Raw genomic sequence first — 22,482 nt, 5'->3', positions numbered from 1 at the left:
GCCACTGCCCAGCCCTGACCAGTGCGAGAAGGAAGCACCCTGGACCTTCTAAACCAGCATGGCCAGAGCTCTCCAAGGTTCTGATCTGCTTCTTAACCAAGAACCAACCTCCCCGAGTCTGTGTCTGAGGCTCCTTCTAAAAGGGATTTATTCATTTTATTATCTTCTGTGTATAAGTGTTGGGTGATATTTTGATTGTGTTCTGACAAATAAAGCTTGCTTGGAGTCAGAGGGTAGAGCTAGCCTCTAGTTAACCATAGAGGTTTGGAAGACTGTAGAGAGAGGGACAGGAAGTGGTAAGGCGGGGCTGAGTTGGGATCTCGGCCCTTTTGGTCAGAGGAACAGAAGAAGTAGAAGTCACTGGTAGCTGCTCCCCTGCTTCTCTGATCTTTCAGGTTTTTACCCCAATATCTGACTCCTGGTTTTTATTGATAAAATTAATTAGGTTTACGTATCATATAAGTGATTGGTTTGCACGTATTTTTTGCTTCATAGGGGTGCCTGATGCCTGTGGGGGGCAGAAGAGGGCATGGACCCCCTGGGACCAGAATTACAGCTGGTTGTGAGCCACCATATTGGATGCTGGGAACAGAACTTGAGTTCTCTGCAAGAGCAACAAGTGCTCTTAACCAGTGCGCTAACTCCCCAGACCCTAAAAGGAATTTATTTTAATGACTTGCAAGATGGTACCCATCAGTCCATTGCCTGGCCTTACAGTAAAACAGTAGCCAGCAAAGTCTTCTGGCTCCTAGTGTAATATGATCTTAACTCTAATTTCCTAGTGACATGCAGCCAAAAAGACAATGTCATGGGGAAAATATACAAACATCTTAATAATGAGAAGTAACTTTTCCATGTGATTTTGTGATAATACTAACAAATCTCATAAAAGCAAACACAAACAGAAGAAAGCATAAGTCTGAACATGGAATACAATCTCCTAGATGGCTTATCCATCTATCTGGTTAAGTGAAACTTCTAAGTACCAGGAAGACTCTTGAGTACCTTCAAATATCTCCCCCACGATGATGTAGTGGTGTATCACTCTAGAGTTTCTCTCTCATCCCAGTTTTGGTCTTTGATATCAGAGCCACTAGGGCTGGAACACTGTAATGGTTTCTTCTATACGCAAGCAAGCAAGCCTTAATTCTAAAATATGAGGAAGTACCCCAAAATTGTAGCTGTGGCTCCACTTAGAAAATTCAAAAACCTGTATTGTCCCTCCTCGCCCATCACAAGTTGTTCTTAAAAGGGGACAATCCCACACTGATTCCCCAGTTCAACTGAATCCCTAGGACCACACATCTCACTTCTAGGTTTTATTTCTTTCTTCGGAATTGATGGTAAATAGGAAGAAACAAGGGTAACAGGGTAGGGGGAAGAAGTTTCTGAGAGCACCTCTTGATCCCAGGAAGAAACAAGGGTAACAGGGTAGGGGGAAGAAGTTTCAGAGAGCACCTCTTGATCCCAGGAAGAAACAAGGGTAACAGGGCACAGGGGGAAGAAGTTTCAGAGAGCACCTCTTGATCCCAGGAAGAATCAAGGGTAACAGGGCACAGGGGGAAGAAGTTCAGAGGGCACCTCTTGATCCAGCCTCCCTCTCTCTCAGAAGCCCTCTCAAACGGCACAGGAATGAAGGGAAGGCAAGTCTGCCCTCCAAGGAAAAGGTCCATCAGCATCCTTCTCCTTGGACGTTCTAACCACCGAGAGAGTGCACCCATCCTTCGTCATGTGAAAGAGCACAACACTAACATACTGACGCTCCCAAATACAACATAAGCACCTTGCAGTATCGACTGAATCAGAAAGAAACCCATCTCGTCTACAGGCGTCACCTTTTCCCACACAACTGTAACGTCCTGTCTTTTAAGTATGAGAACAGGTCAAGACCAAAACACTCATTTTATACCTGTTTCTCAGAGAAAACATGAACTAATGTTGGTTTTAAGTTTAATCTCAGACAAAACACCAATGTAAAATTTGACTAACAAATCCTCAACATGAAGGGAAAAAAAACCTCATTTTCCAGCACAGGCTGGCTGAGCCTGTGACACAGGTCTGCTGTGTCACCTGGCTGCTGACGTCACACACTGCCCCTCCCGGGCTGCTCAGACCTGGTGGCAAGCCTGCCAGGGCAGAAAGACAACTAGAAGTGTGACTGCAGCTTGACTCCGAGTGTTCTTCCTGGGGACACACTGAATCTTCCAGGTTGCTCGAATACCATCCAGGGATGTGATTCTCAAGGAGACAGCTTGTGACTGCTTTTCCTGGCTGTACTACAAGAAACAACAGTGCGAGCTTCTTTTAAATGAATGTGTGCTTCTGTGTTTCTTTACAAGAAATTAACTGCAATCGTTCAGTTAAAGCAAACACTTTGTGTTTCACTTTTCATTATGAAACGTCTTCAGGATCCTCTCAAACTTGGGAAGCTAAAAATTCCCGATTTTAATTACCAGTTTCCAACGTGGAGGAAATTATTTCCATCACAATGAAGGACCTTTCAAGCTTAGTTGGCCCTGTGGGGCAATGAGTGTTTTACAAGTGAGAGGGTTCCTAACCGTTCTCTGATGGCAAGAGTGTCGTGATAGAATGTGTCTTTCTGTCTCTTTCACGGAGACTTTGCAACAATGCACTGCACAGAACAAGACAGAAAGCAACAGCCTCAACCAGCTTGTTATTTATAACTAAGAAACATCTGCAGGCCGACACCTGCCTTTTGACCTCTGCCCTAAATGACTTTGCTAGTTAGACCAGTCCCCTGCGCTAGAATGACTTCTTCTGGACCTCAGCTGAGCATCTTGGACTTCAGTCCAGACCTAAAGCACTTGCCAGACCCTTCTCTTAATCCAAATCCCACATACAGACTTTCCCAGTCAACAGTGACCTGGTCACCCACTTTGTGTGTATATGAACAGGGGGAACTATCTGAAAGGAAGTGATGTTGGCTCTTTTTGTTATAACAGGAACATGCAGCTACAGGAGCCAGAAGGAGAAAGCAATACAAAGCAGGTAGTTAAGTAAAGGAGGAGACACAAATACTGCGTAAGTTCTAAGAACTTCCATTGTCTTTAGTTTTTTTCTTTAAAACTCTAGCATGCATATGATGCCAAAACTCATGCATGAATATGATGTATATACATACACTCAAACATACACATCAAATGATTAATAAAAAAAAAAATCTAAACCTTAGACCTTGGTCCACATAATGACCATGACACAGACACGTAGTAAGTTTCCACCCACTGTTTGATGTCCGACATCGAATCTCTCTCCTTCTGCAAATACTCACCCAAAGTTCCTTAAGAAACCACCCCTGCCTATTCTCAGCCATAAACCTGGACTAAGAACTATCAGATAAAATTCTATAGGTATTGACTCCTCAATGCAAGTATTTCCTATGCACCCAGTCTCAATGACTAATTCAGCTCCAGTCAAACTAAGTGAGGTAAGTGGCAACATGAGCTGGCCTACTGAGAAATGAAGGTGTGTCTTCTTCCCATGGGGGGGATACAGTATGAACTGGCGTAACTGTGCTGTACTCACAGAAGCAGGGAGCCTGAAGAATTACGTGCTTATGGGGAATAAAGGTCAACACCATGCGGAGCAAAGACGTGAAATAGAAGGAAACTAGGTTCTTCAGTGACGTCATTTCAGCCACAGACCCAACATTATCTTGAGTCCAACCCCAGCCTTTTAGAATCCTATGGGCCAATGAACTCCCTTTACTGTTTTAAGACAATTTGGATTAGGTTTCTATTACTTGAAATGAAGAAGAGCAGAAATAAGAGGAGGAAGAAGAACAGGACGGGGAAGAATAGATACACCCAAACCGATACTGCTATTTTGCCTTCTCTGGGGCAAAGGGAGAGGTTAGAAACTCCTACCAAGCCATGTAACTGTTGAAAGGCCTTTAACCTTAAAGTACAGAGTCACTTTAGGAACTCATGTTTTCTGCCAGAGACAAAATCTGAGGATCTTCTCCTATTCTCAGGGCAGAAAATCTACAAAAAGGATGAACGTATTTTCACTAACCCTCCAAAGATTATAATCATTTCTGTTATGGGAAAAGTAAACAAAAAGGGAAGAAGAAAAACAGAAGGCTACTCTTTTATAAAGTATGACTCATTTAGTGAATTTAAATTAAAATATAAGCCGGGCGGTGGTGGCACACGCCTTTAATCCCAGCACTCGGGAGGCAGAGCCAGGTGGATCTCTGTGAGTTCAAGGCCAGCCTGGGCTACCAAGTGAGCTCCAGGAAAGGCGCAAAGCTACACAGAGAAACCCTGTCTCAAAAAACCAAAAAAAAAAAAAAAATTAAAATATTGAAATAGGTAGCTAAGATGTTCCCCATCCTGGAGCTCTTCAGACACCAAGACGATATTTGTTTCAGTGGGTAATAAACAAGACTTCCACAGGAACCAAGAGACGCACTAAAGGATGTAGAGAATGAACTGGTTGAGACCAGATAAGGACACTTTGATTACTGACATGTAACTTGGGGCCATATATAACAATCTGCACCTAGCCCTTCTTGAGCACAAAGCTTGGAGAGGTCCTCACTGATTTCATGGTCCTTTACCCAGGAGATATTTTTACCTTTGCTCTACTTGACTGGAACACATTCAGCACGTACAAGCTGTCTTGTGGTTATCACATGAATGCTGGCTATCTGCCAAGCTGGGAATGTGTGCCTTGGAGCAGAAAACCTTTATATCTTCTGCAAACAATCTCTCCCCAGAGACTTGAAATGGGCCCCACAAAGCAGCCTCGGTGACTGCACTCAGACCATCTATCAACTTAGCAATGCATAGTGAACACTGTTTAATGAACTGTCACTTCTTCAGACTAAGTCACCCCTCACCAGGTCCCAAACCCGTACCTTAACAGTCCTTTCAAAGCGGTGGTGACCCTCACAAAGAAAAGCATTTGTCCAATGAATAACTACACATTTACCCAGTCCAATTAAGTGCTTCAGAAATCTTAGGCAGGCTTTCCCATTCCAAGCTACCAATGTCCATTGCCATCAATCTACCACCAAAAAAACAGAATAGGGTTCCTTTTTTCAACAACTACCACTTCTCTTTAAAAAAAAAAAATCTCTGCCAGGTGTAGTGACCATGCTAGAAGCTAGTAATCACAACAAGCACAGTGGAAGCAGAACAACTCAGTGGTCAAGGGAGTCACGTCAGTCTTCACTAACCAAAACTACCTGATCTCTTGAGACAAGTGGGATAGCCTTGGGTGTCTTCAGAACAATGTGCAAGCATCTTTAAAAGGCAGGCTCACAGGTCCTACCATTAGGACATGGATTCAATAAGCCCAGGATGATACCTACACTGTGGGCATACAGAATCTATTCTGTGTTTCTGAGCCATAGTCAGGCATTTAATAGCAAGGTAGAAAATTTAATCATCTTTGTAACAAATTGTCTTATTAAAGGCTCAACTATTTTACACCAATTCCTTAGACCCTCACATAAGCTCCATTGATGTCATGATGGCTCGACTCTCCCTTCTAGACTTTTCTACTACTTGTCCCACATGTTTCTCAGGAAGTAAGAGAATTTGTCTATAGATAATGTCTCTCACAATCAAAACCTTCTAAAAAGTATTAACTCCTGGAATCCAGGGCTACCTAAACCTGGGGGAAGGGAAGGAAGTGGGCATGATATATTTCAACCACGGAGAAGCAGACACAGTAGCATATACTTACAATCCCAGTAATTGGGAGGCAGAAGCAGGAAGTCAGTTGAAGGTCAGCTTCACCTCTGTAACAAGTTCAAGGCCAGCACCGTCTACATGAGACCCTGTCCTGGGGAAGGGAAAGCCCTTCCTACTCTTGCTGGTTTCTGCCTCTTCCACAGCTCTTTATTTTGCTCAACGTGGCACCTCTTCCCTCTTCTGCCTGGACCTGGAATATCTTCCAGGCCTCTCCTGGGACCCCAGCATTCCAGGTTTAATACCATCTATGCCCCAAAGGGAAAAACACCAACAATGGTGTGATCGTTCTTAAATTGGTCATATTTATTTGCATTTAATTTTAAATCACCATCTTTTTACTCAAATATTTTTGTGATGGCTCAAATAATATTAAGGAATCACGGAGCATTTATAAATTGGCAGCCATAGCCTGCAGACATGCTTTCTTTGACCCGCATAGAATTTTTATTTAAAGATCTTTAGACAAGGCAGACACACTTCGGCAGGTCACAGTCCCCACTAATTCTCACAGCTGCCATATCACCTTCTTCCCTCATCTGTGTGACTCGACCAGCTCCTTTTGATGTCTGCGTTTACAACCCCTGTGGTTAAGGTTTTAGGACATTTCCTAAAGAGATGACTTAGTTCCTGCCATGGTTCCTTCATTTATGTTACAGGCAGTGGGTGTTTATTAGTTTTATGTTTTCAGAATACAAATGAAAGAACAGTTAGACTTTCTTTGTGATTAACAGTGAAACAGAAAGCTTTCTGTTCAATAAAGCCAGTAATGTTCACACTAAGTGACTGACTGTCCGGGTAGCAGTTACTAAACACCACTTTCCTTTAGTGAGACTATTTTAAAAAGTATCTGAGAACAGAGACGGTATCTTACTTATCTCTGTGTTGAATAGCCTGGCTTTTACAACTTACATACTTATTTTCAAGAAATGACCACCACAATTTATTAAAAGCTAATATAATAAATTTCGAGAGTCAGTAAAGATACTGAATCATTTGAGCCAAGTTTATCCAGTGGCCATGAGTAGACGTTGATAAAAGAATACTGGACAGTAATTTTGAAAATACAATATTGCAAATGACTAATTATAGTCATCAATCATTAAAAATTTAGGCCATCTTAAAAACAGTATCTTTTAAGCATTCAAAGATATAATTTCTTTTCCAAGGCTAGCACAAAAATAAAATAAGAATGCAAAAAAATTAACAAAATAAAATGAAATATCATGGCTCAATAGAAGGGTACAAAACAGCACATTTTCCAGTTCAAAAAAACTGCATGAGATGTTGGTCTTCCTGTTTTTCCTAAACCTTCTAATTGTGCTTCCAGAAAACTCCCAAGCATCTGCCTCTATGTAGCTTAGTCTTCGTCTTGGAGCTCTCACAAGGAAATAGAGAGTACACTGTGCCAGGATCACTGTCTTCTCCAGCCAAAATCATTAAGTCTTGGAGCCAATTTCCTCTGGGTAAATTTGATGAAATTCCTTCCATTTGCAGCTTCCTTACTTAGTGGTAATGGCTGCACATGTCACAAGTCAATATATATGTACATGTGTTTAACAATATACATTATTTATTTAACGGTACTATGTATATCAGTGCACCCAGGTAAACATACATCTATCTACGCGCTCACACATAAATGTACAGTTCCATAATGGTTCCTAGAATCTACTGATGTGATTTTTCTGTGACTACTATTTCTTAACTGAGACACAATTCTCTGAGACCTAGCATTACTCTGGAACTCAGCATCAGCCAACTCTTCTATGCAGCTACAGGATAATGAGAAGGTTGGTTAAAAATAATTCTAATGCTTTGCACAGTCCCTTAAGTGCTTCTGAATCATCAAAGAAAGATCAAATTAGGTTCTATTTTAGGGTAAGGGGTATTTTATCAAAATTCAATTATGTTTTAAAACATGGTGATCCATATATAACTTATACAGTAAATTTTTATGAGTCTAAATATTTTATTAATTGGGCTAACCTTATTTCCTATTTACTCTTAATACAATAAAACTTGTAATTTTATGTCTCTCATTAATAATATGAATATATTATATACATTACTAACAAGGACTGCAGATTAAGCATAGCATACATTTTCCATCACAGTATCTAAGTCTTCAATCCTTCAAATGCCAGCCTGTTGATTATCTAGTTGCTGTAGAACAAAAACTGCACTTCATACAATTCATATTTCTTCATGGACGAAGGTCATTTATTATAAGACTATGTGATACAGATATATTTTGTAAATAGTGAGGTCATGGGGTAAATAGAACTGTTATAATAAATGGTAAGGATACTGTACTTTCATAATCCTTCTGCTGCCTCTGGTAATTCTCTTATTTTATCACACACTCACACAGACACACAGACACACAGACACACACACACACACACACCTTATATGCTATAAGAAGTATTATTGCAAATTCTAATCTATGGCATATATTATACACAATTGCCTAAATAAAAATTACGATACATTCATGTCACATATCTCTTATAATAGCCATTTACATTAAGTCAAATCTCTAGTAAGGGGAGGGAGAGAAATATTTTTTGTTTATAATTATGAACCATAAGATAGAAAATTAAGACATATGCATTCAGAGTAATGAATGAATGTGCTAAATTATACTGTGAAGGACAAGGTTAGCAAAAAATCACTCTGTTGCAATTTTATAGGATGAATTATCTTTGTTCTTAAACTACAAATTGCAAAGAAAAAAAATGAAGAAAACATCTAAGTTAAAAAATACTAGAAAAGGTAATAATCAACACTGTATAGATCTTGGTTCAAACAATTAGAAATCTGAGCATTGACAGGTTATTTGAAGAGACAATGTATTTCCGATAAGAGAGTATTATTTTGGGTTATAATTTCAAAAGGGTACTTTTTTAAGTACCATAATGAGATATAAATGAAATGGCATGTTTGGGATTTGATTCAAAATAATCTCCCAGGCAACAAGTGGGTAAGACGATAGATAAGACAAAAGCCTTGTGTGATGACAGAAGTCAGGCAGGTGACAGGGCCATGGAGTTTCATGACACAATGCTTATATACATTCTACTTATATGCACGCTAAAATCTCCAAAAGACAAAATCTCCTCATAAGAAGAAACCTGATAGGTAAGATTGTTTTTGTTTGCTTTAGTTTCTACACACTGTACTGTGATGTCTAGACACGCCTAACTGAACATCTACAAACGGGGCGCTGAAGGGTTAAAGGGCCCTTACTAATCCTCATTCTTTAATCTGACTAAAAATACCCTTTAATTTGTCAAACCTTCACTAATCCTGAACTACAAATGTTGTAAAATAACGGGACGGGTATTCAGCACAAGGCACCCCAAGGCCAAGTTCGCAGCACAAAGGACATTTACTTGTGCCCGGAGCCATGTTGGCCATGCTGGGGCTGGCTGGAGTCCCTTCACTAACCATCTCCTAGGGCATTATTTCCTTAGAAAGCCAAACTTTCATAAAGCATGCTATGAAAGAGCACGAGAGTGTAGATTTGTGTTTTAATTGCTATAAACAAAAGGCTCATAAAATTACTACGGAAAAAAGAGGGCGGAGTAAGGAAGGAAAGAGAGAGGGAGATGCGCTCTAGGCTTGCTTTAGGAAATCAGGCACTGGGTGACTGGCTGAGATCTCAAACGGGAGTGTGTCTGTTTTCATAGGCAAAGACTTGATTTATTTGTATGTTTGTTTGGCTTCTGCACTGTGGTTTTGAGACAAGGCTTCATGTAAGCCATGTTTCTGAACTCTTGCTCCTCCGCAATCCAAAAGTCAATGTCTGTAACAGCCATTTTATCTTTCTGTTACAATAAAATGCTTGTAATTCAAACTGAGGAGATTTTAATGAGTTTAGAGGAATGGGAATGGGATGAAAGACAAAAGAAAAAATGGTTAACTTTTAAGTTTTAATAATAAATTAGTTTTAAATAGTAATTAAACTCACTGGAGTAAATTTTACTTTTTAAAAACACAATTGCCAAAGGAGTTAGTCAAGATAAGCTTCATGTCAGCATGGACAGCATCGTTAAATTAACGAAATTAAATGGTTTTTGTTTTATTTTGTTTTTTGTTTGTTTTTTGAGACAGGGTTTCTCTGTGCAGGTTTGGTGCCTGTCCTGGATCTCGCTCTGTAGACCAGCCTGTCCTCGAACTCACAGAGATCTGCCTGGGTCTGCCTCCCAAGTGCTGGAATTAAAGGTGTATGCCACTGCCTCCAGGCAAAATTAAATGTTTTTAAAACATGCCTTTAGCCAGGCAGTGGTACCACACACCTTCAATCTCAGCATTTGGGAAGCAGAGGCAGGCAGATCTCTGAGTTCAAGGATGGCCTGGTCAACAGAGCAAGTTCTAGGACAGCTAGGACTACACAGAGAAAACCCTGTCTCGAAAAAAAAACAAACAAAAAAACCAAAAACAAACAACAACCAAAAAATCATGCCTTTAAAAGCATGCAAATTATGTTATAATAATCACCACTCTTACCAATTATTTTCATTTAAATGCAACGTTTGTATTAACTCTTTAAGAATCTCATACATACATACAATGTATTTTGACTAAATTGACACCCCTTAACTCCTAACTCATTTGATTTCCGACCTCCACCCCTTCAAACTTCCTGTCCTTTTTTGTTTGGTTGGGTTTTTTTTTTTTTTTCCTTCTTCTTCATAACCCATTGGCTTCGATTTGTGCTGCCCTTATACTTATGGTGATGGGCTATCCACGGGCACACAGGTGACCCACCAGGACTACAGCCTTCGTCTTCTGAGCAGCTATCAACTGCACTCAGCTACACTCCACATCAGAACGCTAACTGGCTTGATCTTGTGCAGATGACAAGAGAGGCTGTGAGTAGTGACTGCAGTAGCTCCTCTCTTGTCCAGAAGACACTGCTGCAATCCCTGACCTCTGACCTCTGCCTCTTACAATCTTTCTGCCTCCTCTTCTGCAATTGTTCCAGAGCCTTGATGGGAGGGGTGTAATACTCCACTTATGGCTGAGCAAACAAATTATTTTTAATCTCGTAAAGGACTCCTTTGATTTTAGATGTCCACGAGAATTCTTTTTCTGAGACAAGAGACAGGCTCTTATTGAATTAGTCCAGTTTGCCTTGTATTCACTCTGTAGCCCCGACAGCCCTTGAACTATAAGCCTCCAGCCTCAGTCTCCTAAGTAGCTGAAATTAGAGGCCAACACTCAGCCTAGCTAGTCCATTTTAGAGAGACTCCAAGTAATTAGCTGCCCCGCTTGGAAAAGTTCTATAATAATCCAGACTTCTACTTCTCAATCTGTCTTCTTCATGAATGTTCTTGAACCACATTCAAGAATATGTATTAAATGTGTTGAATGTTTTGCTTCTAATATTATTATAATTCTTGGGAACTTAAAAACAGGTTTTGAAAAACATATACAAGGTCTACTGAGTCACTGTCGGTTCCCGGATCCAAACCAGGCTGCAGCTAACGGATTACATCAGACCAGTGTAAGGGTTGAGCGCCATTTCCCTTTGCAGGTTTCAATATCTTGGCTTCCCAACACTTCTGTGGGGGCTGCAGTTTGGCATCAAATTCTCAGCCGGATGCAGATAATTCCTCTGAAAAAATGTTTTTATAATAGCTAAGGTTTTTTGCTTTTAAAAATGTTAGAGAAAGCATACATTATATCCAGGTTCAATTTTTATAATACTTTTTTTTTCCTTTTTTCATGTGTTCTCTCTCCCTGAAGCGAACCCAAGTACAGCAAGCTAATCCACAAACACAAAGACTTAGTAAGTACAAAAGCTCACTTCTCTCAATAGTTTAAACATAGTATCAAAAATCAAAACAATCTACTTCAATTACAACAGAGAACATGGGACTTTTCTGAAAACACAGCCATCTGCTAGTCTCCATAGTCAGTTCCATGCCGCCCTGGATCACTTTTGCCTCTGTGCTCCATTTTCTTTCTGTTTTCACCGTGAAATTGCTGCTTTATCCATTCCTCGCCACAGCCTTGTACTAATGCCATTTGGTTTATCAGTTTTTAAAAGTGTAACAACGAAGTTCCATATCCAGCACAATCTACCTGGGGCGGCAGAGTTGAGAATGCCGGATAGGTCTGCGTCACCCAGTATCCAAGCTCACTACTCGCAGTTCTCAACCCTGGTCATATACTAGAATTGGCATTCTGAAACCACTGAGGCCCAGGTGTGATTGCTGCCGGTGGTGACTGTCAATTTGACTGGACTGAGAATCCCCTAAGAGTCACACCTCTTTGTGTGGCTCTGGGAATATTTCCAGAGAACATCGGCCATGAGCAGAAAACTGTCCTAAATGGGACAGCAAATGGTCCAGAATAAAGGGATCTGAAAAAAGGCAACATGAATGTGCCTGCCTCACGTCTTCTAAGTACGCCTGCCACTGCCATTGGAGTCTTTGCTTCTTCAGCCTTCCAATGTGCACGCAATACCAGCAACGCTCCAGAGTGCTTAAAGGCCTTCGGCTGCCAAGACCACGTGCCCTGCGGTGACACCAGCCACAGTAGGCTGGGCCCACCCAAATCAATCATTCTCATTAATTCTAAGAGACTACAGATGCCAGCCCAAACTACTATACCCAGCAAAACCTTCAATCACCATATATGGAGAAAACAAGATATTCCACAATAAAGTCAAATTTAAACAACATCTATCTGCAAATCCAGCCCTAGAGAAAATACTAGAAAGAAAACTCCAACCCAAGGAGGTTAACTACACCCGTGGAAACACAAGAAATAAATAATCTCTACCAGCAAAACCAAAAGTAAGCACACACGCACACACACAGACACACAGACACACACACAAAACACCAACAAAATAACAAGAATTACCAATCATTTGTCATTAGTATTTCTCAATATCAATGGATTCAATTCCCCAATAAAAAGACACAGAATAAGAGAATGGATGTGAAAACAGAATCCATCTTTCCACTATATACAAGAAACACACCTCAAAGACAGACATTACCTCAGAGTAAAGGGTTCATAAGAGCTTTATCCCTAATAGCCATAAACTGAAAACAACCTAGATGTGTCTCAAACAAAGAACAGATAAATAAAAGGTGGTACATTTATACATCATGAAATTATTAGGCAAATGGATGGAACTAGAAAAAAAAATCACCCTGAGTGAGATAACCCAGACCCAGAAAGACAAACATGGGATGCACTCACTTCTAAGTGGATATTAGCTGTGAAATAAAGGATAATTGTGCTACAATCCACAGACCCAGAGAAGCTAAGGAACAAGGCGGCCTCGAGAGGGATGCATGGATCTCCCTGGGAAGGGGAAATAGAATAGACTTCATGGTGGACTAGGGGCAGGTGAGGATCAGGAAGAGTTGGGGGTTGGAAGGAGAGAGTCCTGGGAGATATGACTGGAACTGGGGGGGGGGGGGATTTTGAGGGTGATGTAGAAACCTAGTGCAATGGAAACTCCCTGGAATCTATGAGAACCCCAGTAAAGACTCCGAGTAATGGGGGATATGGAGCCCAAACTAGCCATCTTCTATAACCAGGCAAGGCTTCCAGTGGTGTGCCTGAGACATCAACTCAGCCACAAAACCTTTAACATACAATCTGTCCTGTCTGCAAGATGTTCTGGGGTAGGTGGCACTGAACTTGTGGGAGTGACCAACCAGTGACTGGTCCATTTTGAGCCCCACACTACAAGAGGGAGTCCATGCCTGACACTGCTTAGATGACCAGGAACCAGAGGATGGATAGCCCAGGGACCTAGGATAGAACCAAACACAACTGCCCCCCCCCAAAAAAAGCCAATGAAATGATTCCTAATGATATTCTGTTATACTCACAAAGCAGAGCCTAGTCTAATCATCAATAGAGTCTTGATCTATCAACTGATGGGTGTAGATGCAAAGATCCAAAGCTAAACATTAGGTGCAGAGCTCAGGGAACCCCATAGAAGACTGGGAGAAAGGACTGTAGAAGCCAGAGGAGTTGAGGACACCATAATAACACAGCCCACAGTCAACCAAGCAGGGCTCATAGGGGCTCACAGAGACTGAAGCAACAACCAGGGAGTCTGTATGGGCCTGATCTAGGTCCTCTTCATATGTGTCATGGTTGTGTAGTTTGGTGTTCTTCTAGGACTCCTAACAGTGGGAGTGGGGTTGTCTCTGACTCTTCTGCCTGCTCTTGGGACCCTTTTTCTCAGACTCGGTTGCCTCTCCCAGTCCTGACATGAGGGTTTGTTCCTAGTCTTATTGTATCTTGTGCCGCATTCAGTCGATGTCCCTGGGAACCCTGCTCTTTTCTGAAGGAAAACAGAGGAGGAGTGGATCTGGGTAAATGAGGGGACTAGGAGGAGTGGAGGGAGGGGAAACTGCAAGTGGGATGTAAGAGAAGAGAAAAGAAGAGAAGAGAAGAGAAGAGAAGAGAAGAGAAGAGAAGAGAAGAGAAGAGAAGAGAAGAGAAGAGAAGAGAGAGAGAGAGAGAGAGAGAGAGAGAGAGAGCTCACATATATACCTAAAGGCCAATCTGATGGAAGCAATTCCTCAACTGAGGTCCCCTCTTCCTAGGTGGCTCTAGCTTGTGTCAAGTTAACAAAAACTAACTGATACACATAATAATAAATAAAAAAAGTGAATAAACAGCTAAGGAGAACAAATACCCCACACATGTGAATGCTAAGTAATTTACATACATAGTCTGCCCTGGACAAGACTGCACCTTACTCTCTACTTAAGTGTGAGTTGTACACACTGAGACTCTTACAAAACACTGCAGCAAAGAAGTATAAAATCTAGAAATATCTTGAATCAAGTGGCCAAAGTTAAGATCAACAACAAAAAGTCACATCAAAAGTGTATATACTCTTGATATAATGTGACAAAAGTGTCACTGCATGTGCTAGTTAGTTTGGTGTCAACTTGACACAAGCTAGAGTCATCTGAGAGAAGGGAACCTCAGTTGAAAATATATCTCCATAAGATCAGGCTGTAGGCAAGCCTATTGGGTATTTTCTTAATTGATGATCAATGGGGGAGAGCCCAGCCCGTTGTGGGTGCCGCCATCCCTGGGCTGGAGGTCCTAGGTTCTATAAGAAAGCTGGCTGGCTGATTGCAAGTAAAGATGAATGGACTAAAGGGTAAATTTTGTTTCTCAACAGGCCACATTAGAGCTTCTACAAGGTCTTTCTCTCTCTTTCTCTCTCATTTGTTTTTGTTTCTGTTTTGTCTTGTTCCTTCGTTTTGTCTGTTTTTTTTTTATTTTTCTTTTAAATTTGGTTTTGTTTGAAGGGGAGGTTGCAAGAGCAGAGAGCAGATACGAGGGGACGGGAGATAAGTGGGATCAGAATGCATGATGTGAAATCCACAAAGAATCAATAAAAGTTCAAAAAGATAAAAAGAAAGAAAGCAGGTTGAGCAAGCCATGAGGAGCAAGCCAGTAAGCAGCACTCCTCCATGGCCTCTGCATCACCTCCTGCCTCCAGGTTCCTGCCCTGCTTGAGATCCTGCCTTGGCTTCCCGAAAGCAGCTATGATTCAGGGGACATGAGCTAATAAACCCTTTCCTCCCCAGCAGAAGAATAACTAAGATGCTATATCATTGAAGTCTTATAGCCAAAGGCCCAGGACCACAGCCTCACCATGAGAAAACACCAGATAAATCCCAACTGAAGGTCAGTTGCTTAACCAGCAGAGCAGCTACTCCTCAGAACGACCAAGGCCAACAAGAACAAGGAAAAGTACAAAACCTTGTCAGGACCAGGAGGAGCCTAAACAGGAGTGAGGGCGAAATAGAATGTGATGACTTACATGGATCCCACAATCAAAAGTAAACATAGGAAATGGATAAAAATCACAGTCCAGGCTCCAGTTTATAACAGTGTATCAATATGGATTCACTATTTGTCACAAATATACCATAGCACTGTAAGAGATCAGGAATAAGGGCAACATACGGGGTACACAGGAGCTCTCTCTAGTATCTGTGTAGTAATGCTGTTCACCTAAAACCAAATGCTTATTTAAAAAAAGAAAAGAATCTTTCTCTCATATGACACCAAAAGCCAAAAGCATACAAAGCAAGTTATAGAACCAACCTTACAACCTGAGGAATAACTAATTCAGAAATGCCAAAGGAATAGAATCAGTGGCCACCAGCACATTTGTCTTTAAAATTACATAAAAATTTCATCCCTTTGAAAAAGTATTTGCATAAAGTTCATAACTACTACTACAAATATGTTTAACAAGGGGCTTAAAGGTAAACTCATCAAAAACAATTCTGAGGAGACGCCAGCCTGCCGTCCAGGGAGCAACATGTAAAGGCAGCAGGTAAAGCCACGGAACACATGGCGACATACAGATTAACAGAAATGGGCTGGGTTTAATTGTACGAGTTAGTCAGTGGTAGGCATGAGCTAATAGCCGAGCAGTTTAATAAATATTTTTTAAAAAAAAAATCTGAAATCTTCAATAAAGTAATCTTGGAAAAAGTAAAATCCTTAGAATATGTACATCTCACAAAAGCTTGAATATGGAGATAAACCACACTGGGGGGGCAGGAGTCCAAATCTGTGATAGTTTCTTAAATCACAGCACAACTCGGCTTCTGCAACGCCTCAGTTAAGTTGCTGCATAGACCTAGCTACCTAAGTTTCAGCTCCAGAAGCCCATACAAAGGTAGAAAAAAACAACTCCACTGTGATATTCGCGGGTCTCCACACATGCACTGTGGCACGTGCACCACCCCTCCACAGGAACACAAAATAACAACAAACAAAACGAACACCTTTTAAATCAGAACATAAACCAGCAATGAATACCGCTTAGCTTAACATTATAGTCTAAACCAGGGTTTTTCCACTTGTGACCTTTTTCTTGCCTGAGAAATTTTTATGGGATCCCCAGTATACATGAATATAAAATAGGTCTACAGATCAAAATTTTACTCATAATAACTTGAAAAGGAAATCACTTAAACAAACCTTTGGTATACATATAGTTTTATAAAATTTATAAAATGAATGTTACCATTTACTTAAGATGAAAGTAAAGTCAACACTAAAGAATGGGTGTACTTGTTTATTTTTACATAAAGAATTAAATCTTGGCTGAGTGACGCTGAGGATGTCGAAACTCTTTAATGCTCTCCAGAGCTGATCGATACTTTGACAGTTTTTACTTGTCAAAGCTAAGAATGCTGCTTTGTATAATTATACAGCACAAAGAGAGCAGAAGGGTGTTTAGGGCCATTTCAGAAATTGTTGAAACTCTGTCCTAATTCTTAGCTGAAATTCATTCAGTCATTTCTGGTGGAACTCAAGTCTACAACTCAGAGTGGTTTGTTTTTTGTTTTGTTTCCCATCAACATTCTAACACAATATAATGATATACTGATTTGATACTTACATGATGAGAAGTGACATTAGGAAAACAAAAGTATTTTCTGTATTTCAACGATTATAAAAGACACTGGATCGAACTCATACCACTCTGCAACAAAGGTCTCAGGCAGTATTTGACACTGCAAAGTGTGCTAACGCACTCAGGTGTGGAGTACTCCTGCTGCATAGTCAGAACCAAGTCTGCAGGGAAGTCATGAATGCAGCCGACAGTTCGGACTCAGTGCGCATTTGATGATGAGTGTGACTCACGGTTTAAGGAGCTGGCGTCTAAATATCTCGTGGTCTTTACCACAACCTAACTCTGTAACTGTCTTCCTGTGAAACTTTATTTAGAGCAAGCTGGTTTGACGGACACTGCTAATGTATGTCACCCTTGCAATGTGATGTTTCTCCGAAGCTTGTCCCCCTGCCCACAGTGCTATCAACCCCCTCAATCTTCTGACCCTTGCTTGACAATCCTAGCAGTCTAGACTCAGCTGTCACTAATTTATCAGAATTCCTATAGCATTACCTAATATCTGTCTATTAAGTACAAAAACAAATGAACAGGAGGAAAAAAAAAAACTCTTTTGTGTATACTTGCTAGGTAATAAGCAAGTGCTAGGAGAGCCTAGGACTAGTAAGATCATAGGCTCTGCCCCTCAAGTGCCCTTGAAGTTACAGAGAAGACAAACCAGTAAACAATTACTAGAAGAGTACTGCCACTCATGGGTGTAAACTCAGCTACCACCATACAATACGCTGCAACTTGCTACACCAGTTTTTACCATTTAAACCAAATTGCTCCTATTTTATCTTTATTAGCATTTTCTTAATGTATGTATATGTCTGTGAGCCTGCATGCCTGTATGTGCATCCGTGCATGCAGGAACATAAGGATGCCAGCAGAGAACCTCGGATCCTCTGAAAATGGAGTTACAGGCAGTTGTGAGTCACCACGAGGGTGCGGGGAAACCAACCCAGGTCCTCTGATAAAACAGCAAACGCCCTTAACCACTGAGCCACCTCTCCAGCTCCAAGCTTTTCCTATTTAAAAATAATCCTACTGAAATGTGATTTCTCATCTCAATGTGATATACAGCAGTCATGATCAACTCTGATACTGTTTTACTAAAACTCCCCTTCTTTCCAGTTTTAAGAGAAATAGGACCAATCCCGGTTGACAGACATGACAAAATGATGAATTAATATATGACTTTCTAGTAAGTTACTAGCCATAACCAACCAGTAGTTATTTATTCGTGGCAAGAAAATGTGAATTATGAACTCACAAGTAACCACTGTTTGTTTTGTTTTGTTTTGTGTACTTTTATTGATTCTTTGTGGGCTTCACATCATGTATTCTAATCCCACTTATCTCCCTGTCTCCTCACATTTGCCCTCTGCCCTTACAACCCTTCCCCACCAATCAAAACCAAATTTAAAAGAAAAACCAAACCAAACCAAATTTAAAAAAAGAAGAAGAAACTGGTCGTGGAAGCTGTAGTGTGGCCCGCTGAGTCACACAGTGTACCCTTTAGTCCATTCGTCTTTACTTGCAAGTGTTCACTGCCATGAGTCATTGGTCTGGCTGGATGTCCAGTTTTTGCTACACCACAGGTAATGGACTTTAACTGAGGCTCCTCTTGGATATCCTGTTGTTCTCTTGTGTTATGGAGCTCGCCCCTGGTTTTACTTCAGAGTGTTAAAGGAATCCTTGTTTTCCTAGAGTAACAAACTTAAAGAAAAGGGAGCTCTTGATGTTGATAGGCAACGAAGTGCTCCAGGACTTGGGTTAAGTCCACTGGAGAAAGGAGTGAAACCCTTATTTTCCTGGGGAGCCACTAACAAACAGAAGCAGATCAAATTATTCCAGATAGTTATACTGTTGTACTGGCTAGTTTTACGTCAACTTGATACAAGTAGAGTCATCAGAGAGGAGGAAACTTCAATTGAGAAAATGCCTCCCTAAGATCCAATGTAAGGCATTTTCTTAACTAGTGATTGATGGGGGAAAGTTCAACTGATGGTGGGTGGGGCCATCCCTGGGCTGGTGGTCCTGGGTTCTATAAGAAAGCAGGCTGAGCAATCCATGAGGAGCAAGCCAGTAAGCAGCACCCTTCTGTGACCTCTGCATCAGCTCCTGTCTCCAGGTTCCTGCCCTCACTGCTTTTGAGGATGAACTATGAGCAAAATAAACCCTCACTAAGATAACTTTCCTAGGAGAAATGCTTAACAATATATAAAGTTTGCAAATGAAAAGAAAAGGTATGGAAGAATTTAAATGATGTATGTGCATATGGCATAGACAGGGAAAACACCAAGAAAAAAAATAAATTCTAAAATGTTAAGACTCAGCTCTACAGTGTTTGGGATCAGAGATTTGTATGTCATGACACTTATATGAATTTTACATGTCATTAATAATACAAATACATATCCAGGAGTGGTGGGGCACAACTTTAATCACAGCACTTGAAAGGTAGAGACAGGAGGATCTCTGTGAGTTCGAGGCCAGCCTGGTCTCGAGTTCCAGGACAACCAGAGCTACACAGTGAGACCCTGTCTCAAAACAAACAAACACATAACAATAATAATAATAATAATGCATTATCATACTATAAACATCGAACTCTTGAGAGGAGTTGTGGAGGAGACAGGAGGTGATAGAGGACACGAAGAGACACAGCCAAGAAGGATGTGGCCAACCCTCAGAACTGTTCACTGAGCTTCCTTTGGAAAAGAATATTCATGAGCGGCAATGATTTATTCCCAACTCAGTAACTCATTTTCCCAAAAACATTTTTACAAATTCAGTCAAGTAAATCAAAACTGACAACATCTGCTAAATGTTTTATTTGCCTTTGGATTTCAAAAAATAACTTAGTTTGCCTTTTTCCATTTGTCTTATGGGAAGCAGCATTTTTAAGGTACCTTGTTTATACTTTCAAGACACTCTGTTTCTCTACAACTATATTTAAAAGTCTTGTTTACAACACATGCTTTCAAAATTATGTGTGTGTGTGCGCATATTAACAGTCCCTAATCCACAATTGGCTGTGATAGCAACAGTTTTGGAGAAACAGATAAAATCATAAATCACGGTTTTTAAACCAAGAGCCCTTCACTATCTTCCTTAGGGAGGACATTTTAAAAAGGGAGAAAAAAAGACACCAACTTTTTCCCCATCTCATAAAGGATATCTATAGCTAATAAGTTAAAATAGACAAACAAAAGTACTCATAGACCTGTATAGATACAAATACTAATAGACCTTTACAGACACAAGTACTTACAGACCTTCATAGACAGAAGAGAGAGAGCTTCACAGACATAGTACTCATAGACCTTCACAGAAACAAGTACTCATAGACCTTCACAGACACAAGTATCACAGACCTTCATAGACAGAATAACTCATAGACTTTCTCAGAGAGAAGATCTTCACAGACATAAGTACTCATAGACCTTCATGGACAGAAGAACTCATAGACCTTCATGGACAGAAGAACTCATAGACCTTCATGGACAGAAGAACTCAGACCTTCATGGACAGAAGAACTCACAGAACTTCATGGACAGAAGAACTTCACAGACACAAGTACTTTCTGTTGCATCAGCATATAAACCAATTTCCCATCAAAACGTCTAGTCATTTTCTCACACCCACTTTGGTCATTTACTGACAGATCCATTATTATAAGCTGCACTCAACTCAGAAGAAGCAGAGCTACCCTCTCTAAACAGAGTCCTTACTTGACACCAGGAAAATCCACTGGGACTTAAGTATGAAGATTTCTATAATAAAAGAAGTACACTGCTATGGAACCTTTTTATTCTTCCAAGGCTTGGCCAACACTTTGATTAGCATCTTATCTAATTAATTATAGTTAACTCTGTTTTCTTTTTCTCTGTGTGGATGTGTGTACATGCTTGTGCCGGGGATGGGGGTGTGCAGATACAGATATAGGCATGTGGCAATCAGAGGACAACCTCTGGTGTCTTTCTTCAAGCATCATCTACGTTTTCTCTGAGAAAGGTCCTCTCGCATCCTCAATCTTTACTGAGTATAGTAAGCTAGCTGGCTAGCAAGTTCCACAGGTCCATCTGTCTCCAGCTCCCATCTCAGCATCTCTGGTGTAAGAAGTCCAACCACTTCCCCTCTGGGGACCTGAACTCAGGTCCTGTGCTTTAAAGACACATACTTTACAGACCGAGCCCCTGCCTCAGCTCTAATTCTGTGTTCTTACCAACAGGGTGGGTGGGACTCATGGTCGACTCAAGTCTTTTTATATATTTATACATTTGCTTTGAAAGTAAAGGATAAAAATGACATTTTCAAAGTAAAATGACATGTTCTAAAATAAAACTGACATGCTTCCTCGTGGGCTGTGGTGGCTGTGTCCAGACTAGCACTCTAAACAAGGACAACCTGAAGCTTAGACACAGCCCGGATACTTCTCTGGAGCCATCCGCTCTCTGCAGAGTGAAAGCTGGTGAGACAGAGGTCCAGCCTCAGAGAAGAGCTGACTGCTGCAGCCACCTCAGCCAGCGGCGTGTGCACACTGGCCCCCAGGTAGACTGGGATCCAGCACTGGCCAGCCAAGTGCTGCCGCGGTGACTCGGGGAAACCAGGACAAGGTCTGGCAGAGAGTGACGAGACCTCAAAGAAGCAGGGAGCTCCCCTCAAGACTTCGATGACGTGTGGTACAGCTCCACACTGCTGACATTTAAAAAAACTCCTCTGTGAAGCAGAGCTATCTGCAAGACAAAATTTAAAATGTGGGTCCCCTGGGGGTGAAGATCTATACTGCTTGTGTGTTTAAATGATTGATAAAAATTGATTTAAAAATGCATAGGCAGCAAGGCATGTAGAACTGTCTCAAAAGACTGATCACTCCAGGCTTTGGGAATGACCTGAACAGGCTACTTCACAAACAAAAGTGGCCCTGCCTCAACTATGAACAACCTCACTCAGCAAAGGCTCTGGCTTGAAATGATCAGCTGCCTATCAGCGAGGACAATCTCTGTCTCTGTCTCTGTCTCTGTGTGTGTGTGTGTGTGTGTGTGTGTGTGTGTGTGTGTGTGTGTGTGTGTGTGTGTGTGTGTCTCACTGTCTCTCTATCTCTCTCTCTCCCTCTCCCTCTCTCTCAGAAATGGCATCCTCTGGAGCTGCCGCCATTTTGTAACTTGAATATCTGGTGTTTACGTCAACTACAAGAGCTACCAAACACAGACCTACATGACTGATAAGGGGAAAAGGAGGCAAAACACACGCTCAAGGATATCTCAGATATTAGAATTAGCTCACAAGGACTTGAAAGGAAACATGAGTGAGAAAATGAAGAAGACTCTG

The 22,482-nt window shown here is 41.0% G+C and overlaps 1 protein-coding gene across 2 annotated transcripts in view; it reads right to left on the bottom strand.

The window, feature by feature from the left end:
• Babam2 (BRISC and BRCA1 A complex member 2) overlaps positions 1-22,482 on the bottom strand; it is a 380,906-nt gene that overhangs the window by 264,638 nt on the left and 93,786 nt on the right. The window contains exon 1 of one of the 2 annotated variants that reach the window (XM_076559269.1): positions 20,595-20,615. The exons of the other annotated variant lie outside the window; for it this stretch is intronic. Within the exon in view, the coding sequence (XP_076415384.1) occupies positions 20,595-20,600 (6 nt within the window). The 5' untranslated portion in view covers positions 20,601-20,615. Of the gene's footprint in view, positions 1-20,594; positions 20,616-22,482 lie in introns of those variants that run through there. 2 annotated transcript variants of the gene reach the window in all.

This window comes from Peromyscus maniculatus, chromosome 22, assembly GCF_049852395.1.
Source record: "Peromyscus maniculatus bairdii isolate BWxNUB_F1_BW_parent chromosome 22, HU_Pman_BW_mat_3.1, whole genome shotgun sequence".
Lineage (NCBI taxonomy): Eukaryota > Metazoa > Chordata > Mammalia > Rodentia > Cricetidae > Peromyscus > Peromyscus maniculatus.
The sequence above is the reverse complement of the archived record's forward strand: the minus strand, read 5'-3'. Positions and strand labels throughout refer to the sequence as shown.